The 24785-nt window shown below is 35.3% G+C and overlaps 1 protein-coding gene across 3 annotated transcripts in view; it reads right to left on the bottom strand.

Moving 5' to 3' along the window:
- ATRNL1 (attractin like 1) overlaps positions 1-24785 on the bottom strand; it is a 739265-nt gene that overhangs the window by 556832 nt on the left and 157648 nt on the right. For all 3 annotated transcript variants that reach the window (XM_058544074.1, XM_058544075.1, XM_058544076.1), the window contains 4 exons: positions 21301-21433; positions 16843-17024; positions 9308-9521; positions 8287-8475 (listed from right to left, as the gene is read on the bottom strand). In XM_058544074.1, coding sequence (XP_058400057.1) covers positions 8287-8475; positions 9308-9521; positions 16843-17024; positions 21301-21433 — 718 coding nt within the window. The remainder of the gene's footprint in view (positions 1-8286; positions 8476-9307; positions 9522-16842; positions 17025-21300; positions 21434-24785) is intronic.

Below are 24785 nucleotides of genomic sequence, written 5' to 3'. Positions count from 1 at the left end.
GACAGCGCTCTTCCCAAGGGTCCAAGATACTAGAATTTGGCTATCATGTGATGAGTAAACTCAATCTCACCCAAAAAGCCAAACTGAATGGCAACACGGAAACCAGATACTCTGCCTCAGCCAGGCAACCAGCAGCACAGGCTCTCTCTGACTTTCAGGGCTGCAGAGTATCACTCCCAGACTCACTTGCTGAAGCTCAACCTTTTTTGTTTAATTGATGTATAACCTGTGAGCCTCAACAAAGCCTATGAATATTGTCATGCCTTTTCCAAGGATGAACATATTATAGTCTTCCGTCACATTCACAATAGTTGCTATGTGATGCTTTCCATTTTTAATTCACAATCAGAGTATCTTATATTGGACTGAGACTTTCTTTAATTACTTTTGCTGATGTTTTGCCAGAAAAGGCACACTTTGTCTTGGGAATTGTTTATCCATAGAAGATAGGTACAAGTAACATAGGCACCAGGAATGATGTCTTCTAGTCACATAGTAGAAAAACCGCAGAGGGGCAAAAATGATAGATTTCTGGCAGACTCAATTTCATTGTTGTGGTGGTAATAACTTAATTACCATTCAATGTTTTAATATTACCAGAAATAAAAATGTTTTTCACATTGCTGCAAACAAGAATGGCACAAGCTTCTCAGTGACCATCAGGAACTCAATATAGGGGGCTGTGAGGAGATAATAGAATACTGGATTAAAGTATTCACCAATTACAATATGACTTGTTATGAATTTTTTGGACACTGAGTTTCAGAGATTGGATGTAAGAAGGTAGAAAATGAGTATCATCTCCTATATTTCCTTAAGAATAAATTTAAAAAGGAAGAATATTCTTTGAGTCATTGAACACAAGTGACTAATGTTAATCCTGCAGATAAATAATTCATTGACACGAACACACTTCCCTTTGAAATTTATGTTTTCTCAGCAATACACAGTGTTAAATGACACTACATTTAAAAGGTTCTTAGACAACTGAATGTTTCATCTATTACCATACTCTTCTTCAGCTTTCTGGCTTTGAAGTACTTCTCTTATATCTGTTATTGTGGCTAGCCCACAGTACTGTTGACTGGGTTATTTTAATTGTGTTCAAAACTATATCGGGTTGCTATGAAATCAATGGGAAACAATGGAAAATACCAAATTAGGTATGTTATCTTGAAATTCCAATTATTACTATCATGTGATGAATTGAAGTAAATCTTTACTGTCTCACCCAGAATAAATATAATTTTATATTTATAGTCTATAGATAGCTCCTAGGAGAGTATATTTTATTTTAGGATTATATTTTAAGGAAAGATAACCAATAAAATGTCTTGAAGGAGCACTACGTACAAATTAAATCCAACCTCTTCTCAAATACAACATTCCTATTAATGCTTTTCAAACAGCTAGGGAAATCTTAGATGAAAGAATCCTCGGATTCTTGCACTGACTAAAGGAAAAACTAGTAATCTTCTAGTTTTGTTTGTCTATTTAATTTTAGGTTTTAACAATGAGCTACAAAATGTCATGTTCAGAGCAACATTCTATTCTCGTAGATTTTATTTAAATGTGAAACTAGTACATAAGGTAATATTTTTGTTCTTGCTCAAGAGTGGAAAGCAACACGCATTGCTGAAAGATTAACAGAAAATTCATTCATTGGTATTTAATGGTGACTCAAAAACTGACAGATTCTAGTGTTTTTTCTTTTTCCTCACAGAAAACAGTAATATAGGAAAGCTTTTCTAGGCTGTGCTATTTTTCCTAAGTTATAGATAGTATAGAGACTATGTATGAACTACAAGTAATTAATCATTTTTATTTGATTTCATCTATTTTTGGCTTTTCGAAATATTAAGCTGTTAAATATTCAATTTTTTTGTGTGTGTGTGAAATCAGCCTCCTCATCTGCCTCATCTGCCAATCCTCCTCTTTTTTTGCTGAGGAAGACTGGCCCTGGGCTAACATCCATGCCCATCTTCCTCCAGTTTATATGGGACGCCGCCACAGCATAGCTTGACAAGCAGTGCGTCAGTGTGCGCCCGGGAACCGAACCAGCAAACCTCGGGCCACTGCAGCAGAGCGTGCGCACTTAACTGCTTGCGCCACGGGGCCAGCCCCTTCAACATGGTTTTTGAAATGTGTAAGAACTTGAAATATCAATCTGTAAGAAATTATGCTATCAAAAGATTACTGGAGACTTCCAATTTCCAGTCCAGGAGGTAAGGAGCTTTAGAAGTCACCTTTCCATCCTCAAAAAAAAGTAAAAAGCAGCACAAACTGAAAAATCAACAACTCTTCTTATATCCATCAGAGAAGTGAAGTCACAGAGCAAACCACAGCTCCCAATATTAGAGAGACAGACAGGAAGATACAGAGAATCACAATTTACCAAAGTAGAAACCTCTGCAGGAACCAGTGCCAGGGTAAGAAAACCTGACTGTAACTGACGAATTGCTGGAGGCTCCATGTGGACAATTCTGAGAGTTAAAATCTCCAAGAGGAGCCAGTCATAGGGGATTCCCATACTTTTGTGAATTTTATCTCCAGGAGCTTTCCCAGGTCTCACAGAGAATATCAAAGACAAACTCCCTTGTGCTTCCAGCAGGCGAAGAGGAAAAGGAACTATTTTGAAACATGCCAGAGCATTCTGTTCTTCTTAACAAGGCCTGGAAAAACTATTTAAGAGAGCCTAAACTGCTGGTGTTTTATCAGAGCTTAACTGACCTGGTTAAAGGGAAATACCCAACTCTAGCCTTCTCTAGCCTTCCACATGGGGGAAGCGGAATACACAACTCCAGCTGCATCCAGCCATCTTGTACCTTTTAAGAGAGGAAAAAACTGAGACGCACTGGTGAAGTTCACAGTACAGGGCACAGGGTCACCAAAAGACTGAAACCTAATCATAGAACTATAGAATATTTGCCCTCCCCCTCCACCCTACCGCTACATTACTAAAGATCTATTTACAGCCATTTCTTTTAACCATGCATCATATCTGGCTATCAAGAAAACAATTACAAAGCACACCAAAAGGCAAAAAACACAATTTGAAGAGACAGAGCAAGCACCAGACCAGATATGGCAGGGATGTTGCAATTATCAGACCAGGAATTTAAAACAACTATGATTAATATGCTAAGGGCTCTAATGGATAAAGTAGACAGCATGCAAGAACAGACCATCTACGTAATCAAAACTATAAAACTCCTTTAAGATAACATATAAGAAAATCCAGATGGCAAGTATGAAAAGACGCTCCATATCATATGTCATTAGGGAACTGCAAACTAAAAAAAAACAACAGTGAGATACTACTATACACCTATTAGAACAGCCAAAATCCAGAACATTGACAACACCAAATGCTGGTGAGTATGTGGATTGTGAACAACAGGAACTCTCATTCATTGCTGGTGGAAATACAAAGTACAGCCACAATGAAAGACAGTTTGACGGTTTCTTACAAATGTAAACATACTTTTAACATATGATCCAGCAATCACACTCCTTGGTATTCACCCAAATGAACTGAAAATTTATGTTCACACAAAAACCTACACTTGGATGTTTATAGCAGCTTTATTCATAATTGCCAAAACTTGGAAGCAATGAAGGTGTCCTTTAGTAGGTGAGTAGATAAACTGTGATATATCCAGACAATGAAATATTATTCAGCTCTAAAAATAAACAAGCTATCAAGCCATGAAAAGACATGGAGGAAACTTTAATCCATATTACTAAGTGAAGATGCCAATGCTGAAAAGGCTACATACTGTATGATTCCAACTATATGACATTCTGGAAAAGGCAAAACCATGGAGATAGTAAAAAGATTACTGATTGACCGAAGTTAGGAGGGAGGGAGGGATGAATAGGCAGAGCACAAAGGATTTCTGGGGCAATGAAAGTACTGTGTATAATACCATAATGATGGACACAAGCCATTACACACCTGTCAAACCCCACAGAATGTACCACACCAAGAGTAAAACCCTAATGTAAACTATGGACTTTGGGCAATAATGATGTGTCAATGTGGGTTCATAAATTATAACAAATGCACCACTCTGGTGAGAGATGTTGATAGTAGGGGAAGTTGCGCGTGTGTGGGGGCAGCGGATATGTGAGAAATCTCTGCACCTTCCTCTCAATATTGCTGTGAACCTACTGCTCTAAAAAATAAAGTTTAATTAATTTAAAAAAAAGATTACCTTCCCTAACTGCTAAGAAAAAAAATGTTTAAAGTGAGAATGTACATAACCTGTAAAATATTGGAAAAAATATAGATTTGTGAGATGTATACTATATTCTCATGTTTCTTATTATTCCATTTTCACTATATTAATTTAATTGCAATTTTTTAACTTTTATATATTAAGAAGTAAATCTTCTATGCTTGCTTTAAATGATCCCCTTGGAATTCATTTTCACAAATAGAATAACTACTTAAAATATATCAATTATTAATAATTCCAATTATTAAGAAAGCTTTCTTAAAAACCATTAGGCAAAGTTTGTATTAAAATATATTTCTTTTCTTCAATTTGTGAATTTTAAGCAAATAAAAAAGGAAAAATATCTGAATCTTAGAAAACAAAGAGATGAAAAGTACAAGTGAATTCAAGAGATACTGAGATATATCTAGAAATCCCAACAACTATTTTAAGATTTCCAAAAAGAGTAAATAGAAGAAAACAAATAATCTAAGACATTAAAGAATATTTTTAGCAGGTAAAAAAAAGAAACTGCTCTTCAGATTGAAGAGATTCAGATTGAAAAATCCACACCAATTACTGAAAAACTGAATTGAAACAAACTGCAAAATGTTAAATGCCAAGGATAGAGAGAAAAATTTTAAAAGTTCTCAAAGAAAGGGGGGAAAAAAAAGATGTCCCACAAAGGAATGAAAATTAAATTGGCATGAGAATTCTCATCCACAACACCGAATGCTAGAAGTTCTGAGGAAATAATTATTTAGAACTTCACATTCTAGCCATTTTATCATTCAAGTGAACACGAAAAATATACTTTCAGACATGCAAAGACTCAAAAAGCTTACTAGCCACAAATTTATTTGGAAATAATTGCTGAAGACTATTCTCCAAAAGATGAATAAATGAGAAGGAAGGAATGAAATACAAGAAAGATTTGTGAGCCGAGAAGACAACTTAAACACAACTCTAAATAATTTTTAGGACCTTCTTAAGAGTATAAGAGCTTGGAAAGTTTCCAAGCTCCTTTTCCCTACCTTTTGGCCTTTTTTATTGTGAAATATAACACATATGCAGAGACGTACATAAAGAAAAATGTCAGACTAATAAATTATTGTAAATAAATACTCTGTACCTGCACCCAGCCTAGAAGTGGAACATTGCCTCTGTGTATCCTTTTCCTAATTAGCATCCCTAATCTTTTCCCAGCAGTATCCACTGACATTTATAAGAATAACCTTTTGCCTTACTATAGTTTTACCACCTAAATATTCATTCCTAAACAACACAGTGTAGGTTTGCCTATCTTTTAACGTTATCTGAATGGAGTCAAAGAGTATGTAATCTTTTGTGTCTGGCTTCTTTCACTGAACATTAACGTTTGTGAAGAGACAAACATGACTATCGAGGCAGGAGAGGCTAAGCTCTGTCTCAACCTCCCAAAAGTCCCCAGCACTGGTATTCATCTCCTCTAGGCAGCTGGCTCCTAGTTACAAAATGTTTTCTGTGCAAGCAAGACTATTTTATGCCGGCAATAACCCACTGCCACACACTTGATCAGGTACATCCCCATTCTTTATCAAAGTTCCTAAAAAGGGATAGCAACAGGGAACTAAACCCATAATACATCCAGCCATGCCATCTCAGGAATACCTCTCTACTTGATGCCAAAAGCCTCGGGGAACAAATGTACCCAGCAGCCACAGCCTGGAATTCTAGCCTGTACTGTGGCACTTACTGTTTTGTCTCAGCTCTTCATGTAATAGTGATGCCCATATGGAGCAAACATGGATTTGAGTGGGACCCTCGGGACATGGAGGCACTCTCCTTGGGAGGGATGGAAGGTCTGGAAAAGCCAGTGAGACTCCACCTGCATTGTCTTAGGCAGCTGGGCTACCTCTAAATGAGAAGGTCACTCATCGGAGCAAAAAGGGCTAATAACTGGGTGACCATGTCGTCCGAGGGCTACTGGGTCCCAGAAGCAAGCCTCAAACAGTAGATTCATCACCAAAAGGGATCTCAGAATTATGAAACTGCTGATTGCTAACTGTAACAGCCTACCTCTTAGAAGAAAAACAAGAGAGCTCAGAAGAAGGATGGAAGGAAGAATGGATGGGCAGACAATGCATGTTGCTGCTAGGATAGTTTTCTGTATTTCATCACGGTCATGTTACCAGTGGCTCCTCCTATGGAAAGAATGCAAGGAAGCCAATGGGCTGATAAGAAAGTCCAGAAGGTACTTAAGAAAGTTACAAGAACAAGCTGTGTTATGGCCCACACTTCTAGGAAACCTGCAAGTGGCTGCTTCCAGGAGGGAAAGGAACAGAGGAAAACCAGTGGACTGAAGCAGAAACCTGGAACGGACCTATAAGAATTACAAAGATGGGCATAAGAGAAGAGATAATACTGTATTAATTTAGAGCAATTGTTAGGAGAAAGGAAACAGAATTAGATGACAAGATACTCTGGTGATCCTTTGTAAAGACCAAAACTTTCAAAAGATTGAAACTATTCCCTATCCCATTGAATATCGTTCAACTACAACACATGCCTGAGTCTAATTGATACTGGACCTCAAGTGGCTGCTATTTTATCTCCTTTGACTTCACTGCTGCTGCAGTTTCTTTGGCCTGGCACATGTTAACTGGATTCACTCACTGCAAATCTTGCTTATTATAGGTAAAAGTATTGGGAGAAAAGCAAAATAAAACAAGGACTCCTGGTCCTTCTGTCCTAGCAAGCTTCCTAGACATTCACAAGCTGGGACGTGGGGAACTGAAGAGGAACAAAATATTCCTCTCACTTTATCTATGCTTATTTGGATTTAGCAAGTGAACGGATGTTTTGCTTTGTTCAAAGAAAGGATTTCTGAAAGGAAATAAACTTGGACTCCAACTTTATCTTAGGTGATTCTGCAGCTAACCGAGGCTATGGAATGGTGACTCCTGGGCCCCTGCAAAGCATATTATTCCCCCAAAAAAGGGCAGAAAGTCTGAATCAATCACAAGAGGAACAGACCCCAATTAGTGGAACATGAATGAAAGCATTCAACACTGAGAGGCAGGTGGTTAGAGCAGTGGAAGTAATAATCCTTTCTACCTTATTACACATCTGAACAGACCAATTAATTCATGTCCCTGATGGATAGGCATCTTTTTGATGAGCCTCAGTGTCAGAGGGTGGATTGTGGGAAGATAAACCATATTTTCCGCTAACAATGAGCTAGCTGAGACCAGTAGCTTCAACATTCTCCCAAGAAAACGAGGTGCATGTGGTCTCAAAGTCCTACAAGGGCACCAAGTGCTATCAGTAGTACTATGCAATTCCCTCGGCAGTGCATCCTGACACAATTTGTCTTTGCAAGGAAGGCCACTCGCCTAACCACACAGTACCCAGTATCACAGACTCAGTCAGGTGCATCCTTATCCCACAGTCCTTATAAAACATGAGACCAGCAAGGGGCACCTGAAGCACAACGCACAGCAAGTCCAGTACTGCCCTGATGATATGACTCTCCATGTGATGCCAGGATGGTGCATCCTGCGTTTGTAGCAGATATACCAGCGCTGATATATATTCTTGCCAAAAAAATGCTTAACTTGAATCGAATTATGAGGAAACAATTAGACAAATCTAAATTGGGGAACTTGCAAAACAACTGGTGTAGATTCTTTAAAAATATCACAGTCATGTAAGAAAAAAGAAGACATGGGAACTGTGCTAGATTAAAGGACCCTAAAGAAGCACAGCAGAGCAACTTGTGATCCTTGAAGTGAGCCCTTTCATAAAGTGTTATGCTGTTTGCAACATACACTCAGAGTTGGCAGGGAGCACAAATGTGGCAAAATGTTAATATGATATTAACATTTTGGTATGATATTTAGTGGAATTCAAAATGAGGGTACAATACAAATCAAGGGCTTATAGGATTAATAGGTTTTAAAACTAGCTGTAACAATATTTTTTCTCATTTCTTAAAAACACCCTCAAAAGTTTAATTCATCTTTCCATCACAGAAAAGAGATTTGTGTTGCTGTTAAATGAAAAGTCACTCTAGATAAGTACTTACGAGAGCAGGTGGCAGTTTGCCACTCCAGACATTGTCCATATGGAAAAGAGATTATATAAGCATTGGAGTCAACGCATCGTTTTGTACTGCTGCACCACATACACTCCATGCCGTTGCTTGTACAGTTGGAACATGATGTCCTTAGAGAACATGGCTTCTTGCATGGCCTTGCATTTTGATTTGGACTAACTGGAATAAATCAACAAATATAATTATTTTACTTGTTAACCGTACTTTAACAGAAGTATATGAGTTTCATTTGTTTTGCTATTTAGGAACTGTTTCAGTGAAGCCAAGGGTGGGATACAAATTACAGCAAAAATTACATAAGGTAAATGAAAATGAAGATGACATGTCAATATTTCTTAAACTTATTATCAAATTTGAAAATTATAGTTCCTTGGGAATTTTAAATCCTTTACAAAGTGCATAAAGTTGTATAATTTAAAAAATTATAAATAGAAATGAAGTACATAACCTAGTTTTTCTACCTATCGCCTAAATACTACGTACACTATCATCATTTCCTTTCCTAGCTACAATCTTTTCCATAAACGTTCCACACCTTATCAAAGCAAATGTCCTGTCAGTGAATATGTCTCTGATATAAATAAACAATAAAAATAAAACAATTTACTATAAAATCTTTATATAAAATATATTTATCACACCCTTTAAGGATGCCTATTATTTTTTTAAAAATGTTGGCAAGGATTTGGAGAAACTGAAACCCTTGTACGTTGCCAGAGGGAATGTAAAATGGTGCAGTTTCTACGGCAAAAATATGGCAATTCCTCAAAAAATTAAACATAGAATTACCATATGATATAGCAATTCCACTTCTGGCTATATAACCAAAATGCATAAAAGCAGAAACTGGAAAATATATTTGTACAGTATCATAAAGAAATAGCGAAAGTTATTTCAGGCCCATAGACTATCACACCCTGGAAAAGGGTGGTGGAAAGAAGGGTAGAAAATATTATATTTTTAAAAAATATTAGTTTAGTGGACTACTTACCTACAGGTTTTTCACAGACAAGGCCATCTGCCATGGATGTACAAGGATTAGCTTTTAAGCCTGACACTGCAGCCCTTTCTAGATATGCACAGAACCCAGAATCATTTGGTTCACCTGGAAGCCACTGTAGTGTTGTGTTTGTAAAAGGAGACATGTCTTCCCATCCCCAGTAGGAGATGTTGATCTTGCGCAAGCCTACCCAAGGTGATACTTTCTGTAAACAAGAGCCAAAGGGGCATTAAAAAGGTTAGATGTAAAAATACTGTCATATTCCTTAGCAAATAGTTCATAGCCTTAGAAATCACATTTGAAAATGTATACAACTGCCTTTCTAATGACTTCTAGTACCAAGGATAATTAACAATTCCCGCACATTTTGAAGAACGATGTGGAATAGAATACTATTTTTAAAACATAGATTTGTGTTTAGCTACATGATTGGGGTCAGTTATTTAGCCCTGTGAACCTCAGTTGCCTCTTCTATAAAATGGAGATATAAATATCGGATATAAATACCGACCTTATGACACAAGACCATTAAAAACTTAACATATTGCTGTTCCTGCTGCTGTTACTGCTACTACTGCTACCAATGTAATCAGTTATGGAAGTAAGAATCTAAAGCTAAATTGCCATCATATGCACTGTGAGAAAATAGAAAACAAAATGAGCAAACAGTGTATAGAGGCTGAGTGAAGGACTCAGGTTCACAAAAGGAGTAAGAAGAATAATTGCCACACTCCTAGTTCAGACTTCTACTAGTACATTACGACTTCCACGCAATTTTAGATAAATTTATGTCATCTACTTTCATTATTAAAGAAATCAAAAAAACTGATAAAATCTCTGACTCTTGTGCCTAAAATTTAACTAATGGAGGTTGATGAATGCCACAAAACTAAATATTCTTACTGCTCTAATATTTCAAAAGCAACTTGAAAATAAAATATATTCTGTATTTATATACCTTATTTTAATCATTACTCAATTTTAAAATATGTTCTTACTATAATCAAAAAATAATGATATACTCTTGGTCTAACCTATTGTCTTTACAAAATTCTATTAGATTATAAACACCTCTATCTTTTTCTTTTCTTGTTTCTGCTTTAAAGTTAGACTTTTTTCCAGAATTTTATTTTTTAATTTTTTTCTAGCTTGCTTGAGGTATAATTGATAAAAATAGTGTACATTTAAGGTGTACAATGTGATGTTTTGGTATACATATACATCATGAAATGATTACCACAATTAAACTAATTAACATACCCATCACCTCATATAATTACTTTTTTTGTGTGGTGAGAATATTTAAGATCTAGTCTCAATAAATTTCAAGTATACAATATAATATTATTAACTATAGTGATCATGCCGTATATTAAATCTCCAGAACTTATTTATCCTGCAAAACTGAAACTTTGTGCCTTTGACCTACATCTCCACATTTCCCCTACCCCCCAGACCCTGGTAACCACCATTATACTATCTACTTTTCATTTTCTTTTTCCATTTATCGACTGATGGACACTTAGGTTGTTTCCATACCTTGGCTATTATGAATAATTCTGTAATGTACATGGGAGTGCAGATATCTCTTTGATAAACTGTTTACATTTCCTTTGGATATATACCCAGACATGGGATTGCTGAATCGCATGGTAATTCTATGTCTAATATTTTGAGGAACCTCCATCCTGTTTTCCAAATTGACTATACCAATTTAGATATCCACCAACAGTGTACAAGGGTTTCTTTTTCTCCACATCTTGCCAACACTTGTTATCTCTTATCTTTTTGATAATAGCCATTCTGACAGGTGTGAGGTATGTCAATTTGGTTTTGATTTGTATTTCCCTGATGTTTAGTGATATTGAGCTTTTTATCATATATCTGTTGGCCCTTTGTATGTCTTCTCTGGAAAAATGTCTATTCATGTCCTTTGCCCATTTTTTAACTGGGTTATTTTTTCTATTGAGTTGTTTGAGTCCCTTATATATATTTTGGACATTAACTCCTTATCAGATATATGGTTTACAAACATTTTCTCCCACTTCATAGGTTGTCCTTTTACTCTCTTGATTGTTTCCTTTGCTGTGCAGAAGCTTATTAGTTTGATACAATCCTATTTGCCTACTTTTGTTCTTATTACCTGTGCTTTTGGGGTCATATCCAAAATATCATTGTCCTGACCAATGTCAAGAAGCTTTCCCCCCACGTTTTCTTCTAGTAATTTTACAGTTTCAGGTATTATGTTTAAGTCTTTAACCCATTTTGAGATTTTTGCATATGGTGTGAGATAAGGTCTACTTTCATTCTTCTGCATGAGGATATCCAGTTTTCCCAGCATCATTTATCGAAGAGACTGTCCTTTCCCCACTGTATGTTCTTGGCACCTTTGATGATAATTAATTGATCATAAATGTATGGATTTATTTCTGGGCTCTCTGTTATAATGTGTCTTGGTGAAGATCTCTGTGTGCTTAATCAATGTGAGATTCTATGGGTTTCATGAATCTGGATCTTCACTTCCCTCTTCAGATTTGAGAAGTTTCTTGTCATTATTTCTTTAAATAAGTTTTCTGCCCCTTTCTCTTTCTCTGTACCTTCTGGGATTCCCATAATGTATATATTGATTCACTTGATGGTCAATCATAAGCCCACAGGCTTTCTTCACTCTTTTTCATTCTTTTTTTCTTTTTTTTTCCTCTGGCTGGGTAATTTCAAATGACTTATCTTTGAGCTTGCTAATTCTTTCTTCTGCTTGATTGAGTCTGTTGTTGAAGCTCTGTATGAAGTTTTTTTAGTTCAGTCACTGTGTTCTTCAGTTCCATAATTTCTGTTTCTTTTTTATGGTTTCTATCTCTGTTGAACTTCTCATTTTGTTCATGTACTGTTTTCTTAATACCATTTAGCCATCCATCTATGTCTCTTGCAGCTCACTGAGCCTCTTTTAGATGATTATTTTGAATTCTTTGTCAGGCAGTTTGTGGATCTCCATTTCTTTAGGGTTGGTTACTGGTGCTTTATTTTGTTCCTTTGGTAGTGTCATGTTTCCCTGATTTTTTGTGATCCCTATGGCCTTGTGTAGTGTCTGTGCATTTCAAGAAGTAATCACTTCTTCCAGTCTTTACAAACTGGCTTCAGCAAGAAAAGCCCTTCACTAGTCAGCCCATCCAGGGATTCTGGTAGTAGGGTCCAAGGACAGGCTTACTGCTAGAGTGCTTGGGTGGGCTGGCCTGGTGGCTAGGTCACTGGGTGAGCAAACCTAGAATCTGGGTCCACAGAGGTCTGCCTAGTGCCTGGGTCCACAAGGGCAAGCCTGCAGCTTAGGTCTACTGGGGTGGGTCTGGAGCTTTGGTCCTCATGAGCTGGCCAGGTACCTAGGTCCACGGAGGTGGACCTGGCATCTGGGTCTATGGGTGTGGGCCTGGATCCTGGGTCCATGGAGGCCAGCCTGGCACAAGGATCCACTGGTATAAGCCTGGTGACTGGGTCTATGATGGCAGACCTACAGCCTGGGTCCACAGGGGCCAGTCTGGAGCCTGGATCTGTGGGGGCCAGTCTGAAGGAAACATGGGGGCTGACCTGGCACTGGGTAGGTCTTAAGCCTCAGTCCCTTGGGGCCATCCTGCTGCCTGGAAGAGCCTGGCACCTGGGCTCACGGGTATGGGCCTGGTCCTGAGTCTGTAGGGGCTAGCCTGATGCCAGGGTTCACTGGGGCAGGCCTGGTGCCTAGACCCATGGGGGCAGGCCTGGTCTTGAGTCCGTGGAAGACAGCCTGGCGGCTGAGTCCCTGGGGGCAGGCCTGAATGTTGGGTCCACAGGGGAGGGCCTGAAGTCTGAGTCTTCTGGGGTGGGCCTGCAGGGACCAGCCCAGTGCTGAGTTCTATTGGGGAGAGCCTGGATCCTAGGTCTGCTGGAGTCTAGGGCCACAGCGGGCTGGCCAGGATTCTGGGTCCATGAGTGCCAGCCTTGAGCCTGAGGCCATGGAGGCCAGTCTGGCACTGAAGTGTGCTTGGTGCCTGGGTCCACAAGGACCAGCTAGGTATTGGAGTTCATGAGAACAGGCCTAGAGTTGGTGTCTGCAGCAAAGTTGGGTGCTCACTTCACTCTCCTTCCTTTTTGGAGAGGATATCTCTCACCATGCTTCACTGCCCTACATGAGCTTGGGAGAGGGATGATACAGGCAATGTGAAATTGTCTTTCTACCCTCTTCAAAGAGTCTTTTGACTCTTACCTGGATTCCTTAGCTCCTGTGAAGGTATTTTTGTATATGGATGGTTGTTCAAATCAATGTTTCCATGAGGGGATAAGTGCTGGAAACTCCCATTCTGTCATCTGGTTGACATTATTCTAAACACTTCTGCTTTAATATACATGATGATATATTTATTTTCTAAGTCACTAAGTTAATGATATTATATTATAATGTGAGGTGGTTTCAAAACTCCACATCATCCTTTTTACATTATGGACTGTCAGAGAAAACTGTCTCTCCATCTGAATCTTTAACTAGAAATAACATATATTCAGTATTTATTCTAAATATTTGTACAAATGGTCCTAGAGAGCCTATAAAGATAGCTATAAACTTACAAGTGTATTTATAAAGTGTATAAATAAGACAATTTTCACATAGTAAACACTCAACAAATATTTCTTAGATAAAATTAAAATATCTGATGAATATTCATTATGACAATAGATCTCATACCATCTAGTACAGTACTGTATACATAGTAGGTAGTCAATAAGTTTTGCTGAACAAAGTTCATTAGAACAGAGATGGTTATTTTCCATCATCCAATTCCTGAGACGGAGATAGTATTTAATAAATAATGCTTGTAATTACAAAAATACACATGCTGCTTTGCCTTGTGATCATCACATATTTCATACACTATTCTGAAAGATATTTAGATAACATAAAAGCTATAACATTTTTACAGTTCTTGATAATGACAGCAGAAGTCAATCCAACATAGATATTTCAGATTAATGATTGTGCTTCACATTACAGTAACTCTGCCTATATTTCCAACTATCTATAGTAAAGACAAGTCATTTAAAATGAAATATTACTTCCTAGCTCATCATGATAAAAATCTGAGAGGAAGAGGAGAGGAACAGAAAAATGAAGCAGTTGATAAAACATTTAAAGTAACTATTACCCAGTAAATGAACTAGACAGGCAGTTGAAAATGAAAGATAAATTACTATATTATGAAAATTTACTACAGCACACCATAAATCATTGCAATATTTCATTAGCCATTTCCGATAAGTAAATGATTATTTGATCCAGGGTATCTCTTTAAAGTGCATGAATTTGTCGATCTTTATTTGCCAAGGAAGGGTTATCTTAAATTTATACAACTGCAATGACTCAGAATATAATTCATTTTCGATAAAGATAGGCTTAATGGAACATTGCCTTGCAGAAGTCTCGACCTTTGAAATTTTGCTAAAGCTCAGCTTTCTAATAAAACAAAACATTCTTAATTTATAGGGCATGCTAGTCCACAGACTACCGAATCTAAGTTCATCACACATCCAAAATAATTGTTAGTCCAATCTTGATGATTTCTAATAATAAGCAAGAAAAAAAGAGCAACTAACACAAGAAATCTTGAAATATGCAACTTCTAAAATAGCACATTTCAAAGTTATAGTGCAAGAACTAAAAATAATATATTTTAAACAAGGATAAAAGCAATAGAGCTTTAATGCCAAACACTAGTACTTTCTATAACTCAAAGAATGTGGATCTACCAATAATAAGCTCTTTATAAGTGATACATCTTCACTAGAACTTACTTTCAAATGTTCTTTGGTAACTGTCCCTCAATTTTGTAATTAAAGAAATGAAGCTCCTGGTATCACAAGAATATAAACAGATCCTAACTTATGTGTATGCTCCATATGGTTAAAAGTAAAACTTTACAAATATACCCTCTCACATTTTTCCAAATGTGGAAAAATCAGTAGGTCTCTACATGACATCACATGCATCTTATCCTCCAGCCATAAGACTAGTAGCTCTCAAACAAGACAACTTAACGGAAAAAAAACATAGGTGCTTCTATGGCCTCCTTACAAATATCTTTATGTGCTGGCCAACTCAACCTGCAAAAGTTAGCTAGGGCATTATTCCAGGAAACTCCTTAAGTCCACATTACTGGCTAGATATCCACTCTCTATCTTCGTAGATCACCCTGTGTGTATCTATTATTGCAGTTATCATGCTTCAGTATAATTGTGTTTGTCTTTCTTTGAAAACAGTGATTGTCCTTTGATCTCTATTCTCAGCAAGCAGTAGACTGCCAAGTACACTGAAGGTGCTCAATAAATGTGTTCTAAATGAATGAATATTGGTCCATCCTTCACTGGATGTATAGAAACTGTGCCACTTTGTATATTACTTACCAAAGGGTGTCTATGTGTGTGTGTGTGTGTGTGTGTGTGTGTGTGTGTGTGTGTGTGTGTATTTATCTTAAACCCCAGGCCAAATCTAATACTAATCTCAGATTTTAAGGTACTTGTTATTGTTTAGCCTTACCACTCACCTGATCTATTTTGAATTCTAATTTTATTTTTGAAACAAAATACAAAAATCTGCTATGATGCCATGACAGTTTACATTATGCTAGTATATTTCAAGTAAGCGTATGAACTAAATAAGGTATTCAAAACTGGATTTAGTAAATTATTTCCAAATATCTTACAAAATCTACTCTTCAGAGTTGACTATATTTTACCATCCCAAGAATAGAAAATGAATAGATTTTCAAGGTCTCAACTGTGAATAAGGGTGGGCAATATGAAAAATACAGTGTTAATTTTTTTAAATAAACTGTGCTCAGGTGAACTATTAAAAAAAAACTATAAATTCCTCTTAGAAATTTCTTATAAAATGATATTTTGACACAGTTTTCAAAGAAATATTCCATTTTCTATGGAAATATTTTCCATGAAACAACTGTCCAGAAAATTGAAACTATTTCCAAGTGCTGTATGTTCCAATATATTCCACAAACTTTAAAAATCGGTTTTAGTCCTGCTAACCTTTATTATATTATTTCAAGCAAATCCATACCTAGAAAAATAGTATAATTCAAAAACCTAACTCACAATACACACACACAATCACAAAAAATGGTGCAAATATAGCTAGTGTATTGGTCTACTGTTTTAAATTATAAGGGACATCTCAAGTTACAAAGTAATTATGCTTCAAAGTAGATTCTTAAATTATATGCATATGTATTTTAAGTGTATTTACGTATATGAATTGACTTCTTGGTAAGATAATGCAGTGGTGTACTGTGCAAAACATGAATGAGTAATTTAGAAAACTTTGCCAAATACACATACAGAATGAGTCCTCTACCAGTTCACTTTTGAAGTCAGTTCCACTTTTACTTTCAAGATTTAGTGAAAATAATTTATTAAAAAACAAAAAGAATGAATCATAGCCAATAATTATAGGATAGTCAGCATATTTCCATAATATAAACAAGTATAGCTGTTACCTGTTGCGTATACTTCTGTATTTCATCCAGAACAAATTCTACTTCTTTTGAAGTTGTTAATGAAGCAAGATTTCCACTAAGATTATAGCAATAAAGTTTTGCATTGTCATAGCTTTCTCTACTGGAATTTATTCTGAGACAAGCATCCCCAATATGATTCCATCCTTCTCCACAAAGATGAGCTAGTCAAAAAAAAAAATTATATCTCAATTTAGATTGTCAAAAAGCATGTGTATCTTTTAATTATTTCAGAATTCTAATACAACTTCTATATTTGTTTAAATAATTTTTAACAATAAAAAATTTAAATATATCAATATAATATACTAAACAAAATTTGTCTAATAGTTTGGTGGAGAATAAGAACAGAAGATCCTAATTCTTTCTTTAATTCTTAAATGTAAGATAAGCTATGGCTCTATAACATAGGTAAAAATATGTTGACTGTTTGCTAGGTTTTCCTATAAATCTAGTGTTTTGGCATATGGTATCACAACAAGTAAAATCACTACTATATTTACGTCCCAAGGTCCAATTTACATAACACAAGACCACTTTAATAGAAAAATAACCAGCACAAAACAAAAGCAATTTCAAAGTTATTTCTACAAGTGCAGCTAATTATCCTCCAAATCTAATTTCCATAGCCCAGGTGTACTATTTTGATATAAGTTGGGTTCTTTGATTCTTTAATTATATCTGCGGGGAGAGAAGTCTCATTTCATTTATGTTTAGTAAAGAAGCCATAATCTTTGCTTTCTAATGTTTATTTTTACACAGTTATTCAGGTCTAAAGTTTAAACATACTATTCAGTAATAGTGGTTTATCCTAAGAGTCCAAATTAAACTTAAAACAGCACCTATTTTCTAAAACACAGATTTATAAATACATTATCAAGTTATGCTCTAGTGTGCACTAATTAACAAAGCAGTGTTTCATCAACACACGGTTGATGTGTGGATCAACTGATCCATGAAGTTTGACTACATTTTAGTTTCCATTATCACATTAAATATGTCAGTGTCCCTTGTCCTTGAGGCCTTAGATGCATTAGTGCAAACTTCAGGGAACTGTTCTAAAACAGAATTTCTCAAATGTTTTGGTCTTAAGACCCCCTGGTCTCTTAAAAACTATTGAGGACCCCACAGATCCTTTCATTATGCATTTTATATCTATTGCTTTTGACTATATTAAAAATTAAAACCGATCATTTAAAAATATATTTATTTATTAATTTAAAATTATAATTTAAAAATTCATTACAGGGGCCGGCCCGGTGGCGCAAGCGGTTAAGTGCGCGCGCTCCGCTGCGGCGGCCCAGGGTTCGCTGGTTCGGATCCCGGGCGCGCACCGACGCACTGCTTGGTAAGCCATGCTGTGGCGGCGTCCCATATAAAGTGGAGGAAGATGGGCACCGATGTTAGCCCAGGGCCGTCTTCCTCAGCAAAAAAAAAAAGAGGAGGATTGGCGGATGTTAGCTCAGGGCTGATCTCCTCACAAAAAAAAAAAAAAAAAAAAAAAAAATTCATTACAAACACTCTTCCAGCTTCGGGGATGTCTTGCCCCTTTATGGTATACACAGGTCTAAAAGAGATGTACCATCAAATTCTCTCCCTAAGAGAGAGCAGCTGACAGTTCAAATTACGCCCCTGGCATCAAAAATTAAGATGAATTGATGAATGAACAGAGGGATGGACAGACAGAGAGATTAGGGATAAAGCAGAGCAAAATGTTCTTTGTAGAATCTAGGGTGTGGGTATTGGGTGTCCTCTCTACAATTCTTTCCATTTTTCTGTATGTTTGAAAATTTTCATAATAAAATGTTGAAGGGAAAACATTACAACTTAAAATAAATAGCATATTTTATTTTTTAAAAATTATAGTCTCCAAAACAAAAAACAAAATAGTGAAAAGAGTGGCACTGTTTTACATTTTTGCAAATCTCTTTAATGTTGGTTTAATATAAGACAACTTTATTCTCATATCTGCTTCTACTACCTACTGGAATCATACATCACCTAGCCTTTGGAAAACTCCATAGTAAACCCATGACAGAATGAAAATTAAAAAAAGCAAATAATATCTTAGTATCATTAGTTTTGACCTCCTGGACCCTCTGCAAGGGTCCATGAACAGCAGACTGCTGTTCTTAATAACTGCTGTCCTACTAAATTGGGTACCATGAATAGTGCCTGGAACAGAGTAATCCCTCAATAAACTGTAATTATCATTTAATAAGATTGTTTAAAACACCTTTGCTTTCGTTTTCTGGCTACACATATAGCAACGTTCCTTGTCTTCTGGAATCCAAAGTAACAAATCACTTTAAGCAAACAGTGCAAAAGTTTGTTAAATTATGGCTTTTTCTTATCTTACTGAGTCAAGGAAGATTTAGATTATTTTTGCCTGTCTCCTTTTTTTTAATGAGATACAAAATACCTGGTTGACAAATCATACAAATGAAAACAAACACATGGGCCTCTGAGACCACGCTAAATTACACCACTGAACCAAATGTTTTGATGTTTTAGGCTTTTGTAGTATTGAGCATCAACTCAGCTTTAGAGTTACAAGGACAGCAGTTAATTTTTAAATAAGTTCAGTGAGATAAATTCAAATTGCCAAGTTTATATGAGAGCAATGAAAAAAATGCAATTCACAAATTTTCATGGAAAAATGCAAATGCTCTGTAGACTGCACCCTCCATTTAGAGCAATCACTTCCTTAAAACAAGCTGAATGGAAACCAAATTATGTATACGCAGTTGGTTGCTTAGTAAATATGAACAGAGAACAAGGAAAGTTAGTGTATAATACAATGTTTTATTGTACTTATTGTATTGTATTCATTATTCTCCAAAATAATAGCCTGGTCAAGTGGAGCCCTTATATCAAACCAGCATTTTTTTCTGGGCAATGATAGATGAATACTACCAAATATAACTTTGCTATTATTTTTCCAAACTTCCACTGGCAACCAAATTCCCTTCTTATTGATGCAATCTTTCTTTAAACATATACATTCCTTCAGTCAAATCTTATTTTGGTCCAGAATTTACTCCGTCTTTTTGTGTGTGTGTGTATGTGTGTGAGGAATATCAGCCCTGAGCTAACATCTGTCGCCAATCCTCCTCTTTTTGATGAGAAAGACTGGCCCTGAGCTGACATCCGTGCCCATCTTCCTCCACTTTATGGGGGACACCGCCACAGCATGGCCAGACAAGCGGTGCAGAGGCGCGCGCCCGGGATCCAAACCAGGGCCACCAGCAGCGGAGCACGCGCACTTAACCGCTATGCCACAGGGCCTGCCCTACTCTCTCTTTTAAAGATACTTTGTAAGTACTTTTACAGTCCTATATGTTGATTTTAGAGTTTAACATTTAGAAATCAATATTACTTTCAAGTTTAGTGTCATCTCAGTATTGCTCCTCAAATCCTGCCTACTGCACTAATATTCTCTAATTTTCTCATAGTGAACACATATGCATATATCACTATTTAAAAGCTTTAAAGGTCAGTATATATACAAAATTGAAAATGCGAATGAAACACCTCAATGATACTTTTAAAGGCAATCTAATTTTTATTTTATTACATGAACTTGTAAGAAAGACATAAATCTTGTGATGGAATTTCCCAATACTTTTTATAGTTACATAGGTTCAGAAATTTTTCTATGAAAAAATTAAAAAGCAAACAAAAAACCATGGGATAGAAAGAGGCAAAAACGCCCAGAGAACAGAGATAAAACACACAGTTAATAGTTATGCCTGCCATTTACAAGCCATGCAATTTTGAGCAAGTCACTTAACCAGTACACGTCTCAGATTATCTGTATAACAATAAGATGGAACTAGTTAAATCTCTACATTACCTTTTGATTTTCTGATTTTTTTTCCTTTATATTTAAAAGGAAGAGTACTTAGGGTCTACTAAGAAGAGTGTTAACTGTAAAAACCAAATTAAAATTGCTTTTTAAAATGAACTTTGCTCTGGTTGGCACAACTTAGTTTCTCACTAAATCATGTAATATTTATTGTAAATGTTACAATTTATAATAAAAAGGCACTCAGTCAGTAAAAATAGTTCCTGGAATTTAAAAAATAAAAGGCACTAAAAAACAAATTAAATACGACAAAATGTTAACATTTGTTAAACCTGGATATTAGTCTGAGTGCTTATTATTTTCTATGTTTTTAAGACATAATTTTTTAAAATTGAAAAGGATTCCGCTCAAATCAATAGGATAATAAATATAACAAACCTTGAACATCTTAGAAGAATTGGAAGCAAACATCAAACTTGTCTTGTAGAAACAATACTATTATTACTCCAATATTTTTGTTTATTTGCTATTGATTTAATTTTATAAAAGGGAATGTTCTTACTAAAGACTCTTTACTATGATGGCATTCATTTGTGGACTATAAAACTCATTTACCAAATCGAAATCTTTACCTGGTAAAGCTTGGCATTCCTGTTGTCGCTGATCCCACTGGCAATTCAAGTTTAGTGAACAGCTTTTACAGCTGGTAAGTTTGTTACAGATCTGCTCATTTCTCACATGACATTTGGTGTAGTTTTTCACAGACTAGAAAGTTAAAAGATAAAGCATGTTACTTTTCACCTTTGTACGGCAATGATTCTTAAATTTCAGCGTATACATAAATCACCTGGTAAATTATAAAATACAGATTTCTAACCCCAAATCAAGTTCTACTGAATCAGAATCTTATTCATTTCTTTAGTTAAATTATACTTCTTGGAATTGGAATATGTGCTTACTGAAAAAAAAGCACAAATTATACAATTTGAAACAGAAACCACCTAATAAAAACCTTTTCTATTGAATCTGATAACAGGCTTCCAATTCAATAAATAAAGCCAATGCACAGTCATTTCTCTTAATGATCACATGAAAGAATTCCAGTCATAAGAAAACTATCGTGCAAACCCCTGGCATTAAGTAGAAATGATAAATACAAAAAATTAAAGAGATGCTTTATCAAAATCCAATACAATCTAAAAAGATAAATTATTTTCTTAATAATTCAAACTAATTTTACTTCCATGGACACTAAATAATGGTTTTGGTTAATTCATGTTTCTCATGTATGTGTTTGTCACATTTCCTTTACGTAGCCTGCAAAGAACCTGAAAAAGTTAAATTTTGATCTTGAAAAGTTAAATTTTGATCTGTGAACCTGAAAAAGTTAAACTCTCCTATGACTCTTCTTCGAGAAAAACCACAAAGGACTTAATGTTGCACCCTGAGCCTTGCTTCATTCTTTTTTTCTATAGGTATAAATGCTCACCTCAGGCTTTCTCACATAAGGGAGCTAAATATTTCTTTTCAGTCATTAAAATTTGGTTATAACTATCAGACGTATAAAAATGAAATTTTTATCCTCTTAAATACTTTAACAGTCACTCACCAAATATTTATTTATAAACTACTATACCGTCTTACATAAACTACATTGCAGTCACCTCCATTCCAAAGATGTTAATTTCTTTAGAGCAAATTACATACACTATAAGATGACAGATAAAAAGTACATAGATCCTAGTGTTTACCTTTATTCATTCTAAAAAATCACAGAAGATACTCTTTTTTAAATCTCAAATTATTTTGTGACTCTTATTCAACCACCACATTTTCACTGGGAAGATAGAAACTTCCTGTTATTTTTTCTGATTCATAGATTTTGTTTTCATATAGCATATAAATCTTAGTATTATTCTATATGATCTTTAGAGTACAGTTCCAAACATTTGCCAGCTAACTGCAAATTTACTTGAATCATCTGATAAAGAGAATAACCTATAAAAATGACAAGAGAAGGGCTAAACAACATGCTAGATTAAGAGAAAGAATAGCAGCTCAATGCCAGTCTTTAGAATACCAACAGCATCATTAGAGTCACCATCCAAATAACTCTGCTGCTCCTCATTAAGAAGAGTATAGTCATTTATTGATACTGAACCAGTACAACAGATGAAATTATATTTCAGTCACACACAGGGCTAACTGAATCAATGATGGAAGAAAGCTGACTGCTATTCTGAAACATGGCTAGCATTTTTTGGCCTAATGAACCAGATGTACGTTAGTATACAGACTATGAAGAGTAACCATTACACTACTGATCTTCACTCTAATATATTTAGATGTAAATTTAAAAGAAAATCTGTGAGAAGTAAGTAGGTTATTTGAGCTAGTAGAGCACAAAATATGCAACTTGCAGTAAATATGACTAAATAATGAAATAGGATATCCATGGACATCATTTGCACTAAAATCTCATAGATCTTTCTGTATCCATTAGCATTTGTTTTAGCTTAATCACCAGACATTCTGATAAAACTGTCTAAAAGACACATTACATCAAAGTCTAAATTACAAGTGAGTACCATCTGCTCACTTATACTATCTCACCTAGTGCTTCCCTTGTTAACACATCATCATCAAAAATAAAATATAAAGCAAAAAGCCTTTTTATAAAATGAATACCTGACAGCAATTTATATAACACAATTTTTGAGATATGCGTATTTTCATTTAGTGTAAACGTCTAAACACAAATTAACTCAGAGTTATCCAACAAAGCTTTAAATAAAATCTGCTTGCAATTTTTATCTAATAACATTCTCCATTTTAGTCCCTTATTCCCATGCTTTATCTTACTTAACTCCTATTTCCACATTACTCACTAAAATAACTCCCATTATATGAATATCAATGCAAATACAAAAAAGTAATTCAAATTTTCAAAGCCGAATCATGTCATACTAACATTAAAACTCAAATAAAATTGAAGTATATATTGTTATTAAAGCGACTTATATCACTGGAAAGTATATACCAACATAATATGTATGAAAGCAAAAGAGTTCAATCTTATGAGTCAATAAACTGAAAATTTTCCTCCATTTTAAGTTTTGAGTATCATTTTAGAATAGAATCATAAAACAAATATTTTGAGATATAACTGGTTACTGGAGAAAATTTTTAGATGATACAATAAAAAATTTTTATAGTTTTCAAACTCCCTTTTCTTTACTTTTCACCGCTGCCTGGTATCTTAAAAAATAAGTGGATACTTTGGTTGATTAACAAAAATTCAGAAAAAGAAAAAATAACATGTATTACATTTAGTTGGAAATCTAATGAACACTATTCGGTTTTTTAAGCTATAGCCCAATAAAAGAATCTTTAATCCTACTAAATATGCTTTTTAATACTTTTTAAAATTTTTCTTTCAATTTGTTGACATCTTCTAAAAAATATGGGACATTTTGACACTACTCATTTCAAAGGTTAATTTTTGCTGCTAATTCCATTTCATCTACCATAAGTATTAATTTTATAATTTTTTCAATAGTCTACCTAAAGTAGAGTTTCTCAATCTCATCACCATTGACATTTGAACCACATAATTATTTTTTGTGAGAGGCTGTTCATGCATTGTAGGGTATTTAGCAGCACCCCTGGCCTCTACCTCCTAGATGCCAGTAGCAGCCCCACTGCTGTGACAACCAAAAATGTCTACACCCATTGCCAAATGTCTTTTGGAGCACAAAATTGGCTCCAGTTGAGAACCACTGATCTAAAGACAGAGAAAAGGAAAACTACCACTGTCAATCCCCCAGGTTGAACTTACACACAAAGTATTTAAACAAAACACTAGACCACATCACTATTAATGCATGTCTGACAAGAATCCTACAGAAATGATTTCAATACTTGCCTATATAATCCTGTTTCCATCAGCACAGAAGACAATGTTTACAGTTACAGTCTTTTTTTTAAAATCAGTTTTGAAAGAATATTCCCAGTCTCACTCATGAAAGGAAGTAAAAGTTACTAGATTCAAAATGGAATCTAGACTGACAAATTTGAGCCACAAACTACAGACTAAATTTACAATGTACCAAGAAGT

This window comes from Diceros bicornis, chromosome 6 (genome assembly GCF_020826845.1).
Source record: "Diceros bicornis minor isolate mBicDic1 chromosome 6, mDicBic1.mat.cur, whole genome shotgun sequence".
Classification (NCBI taxonomy): Eukaryota; Metazoa; Chordata; class Mammalia; order Perissodactyla; family Rhinocerotidae; genus Diceros; species Diceros bicornis.
This window is presented reverse-complemented; position numbering and strand designations above follow the sequence as displayed.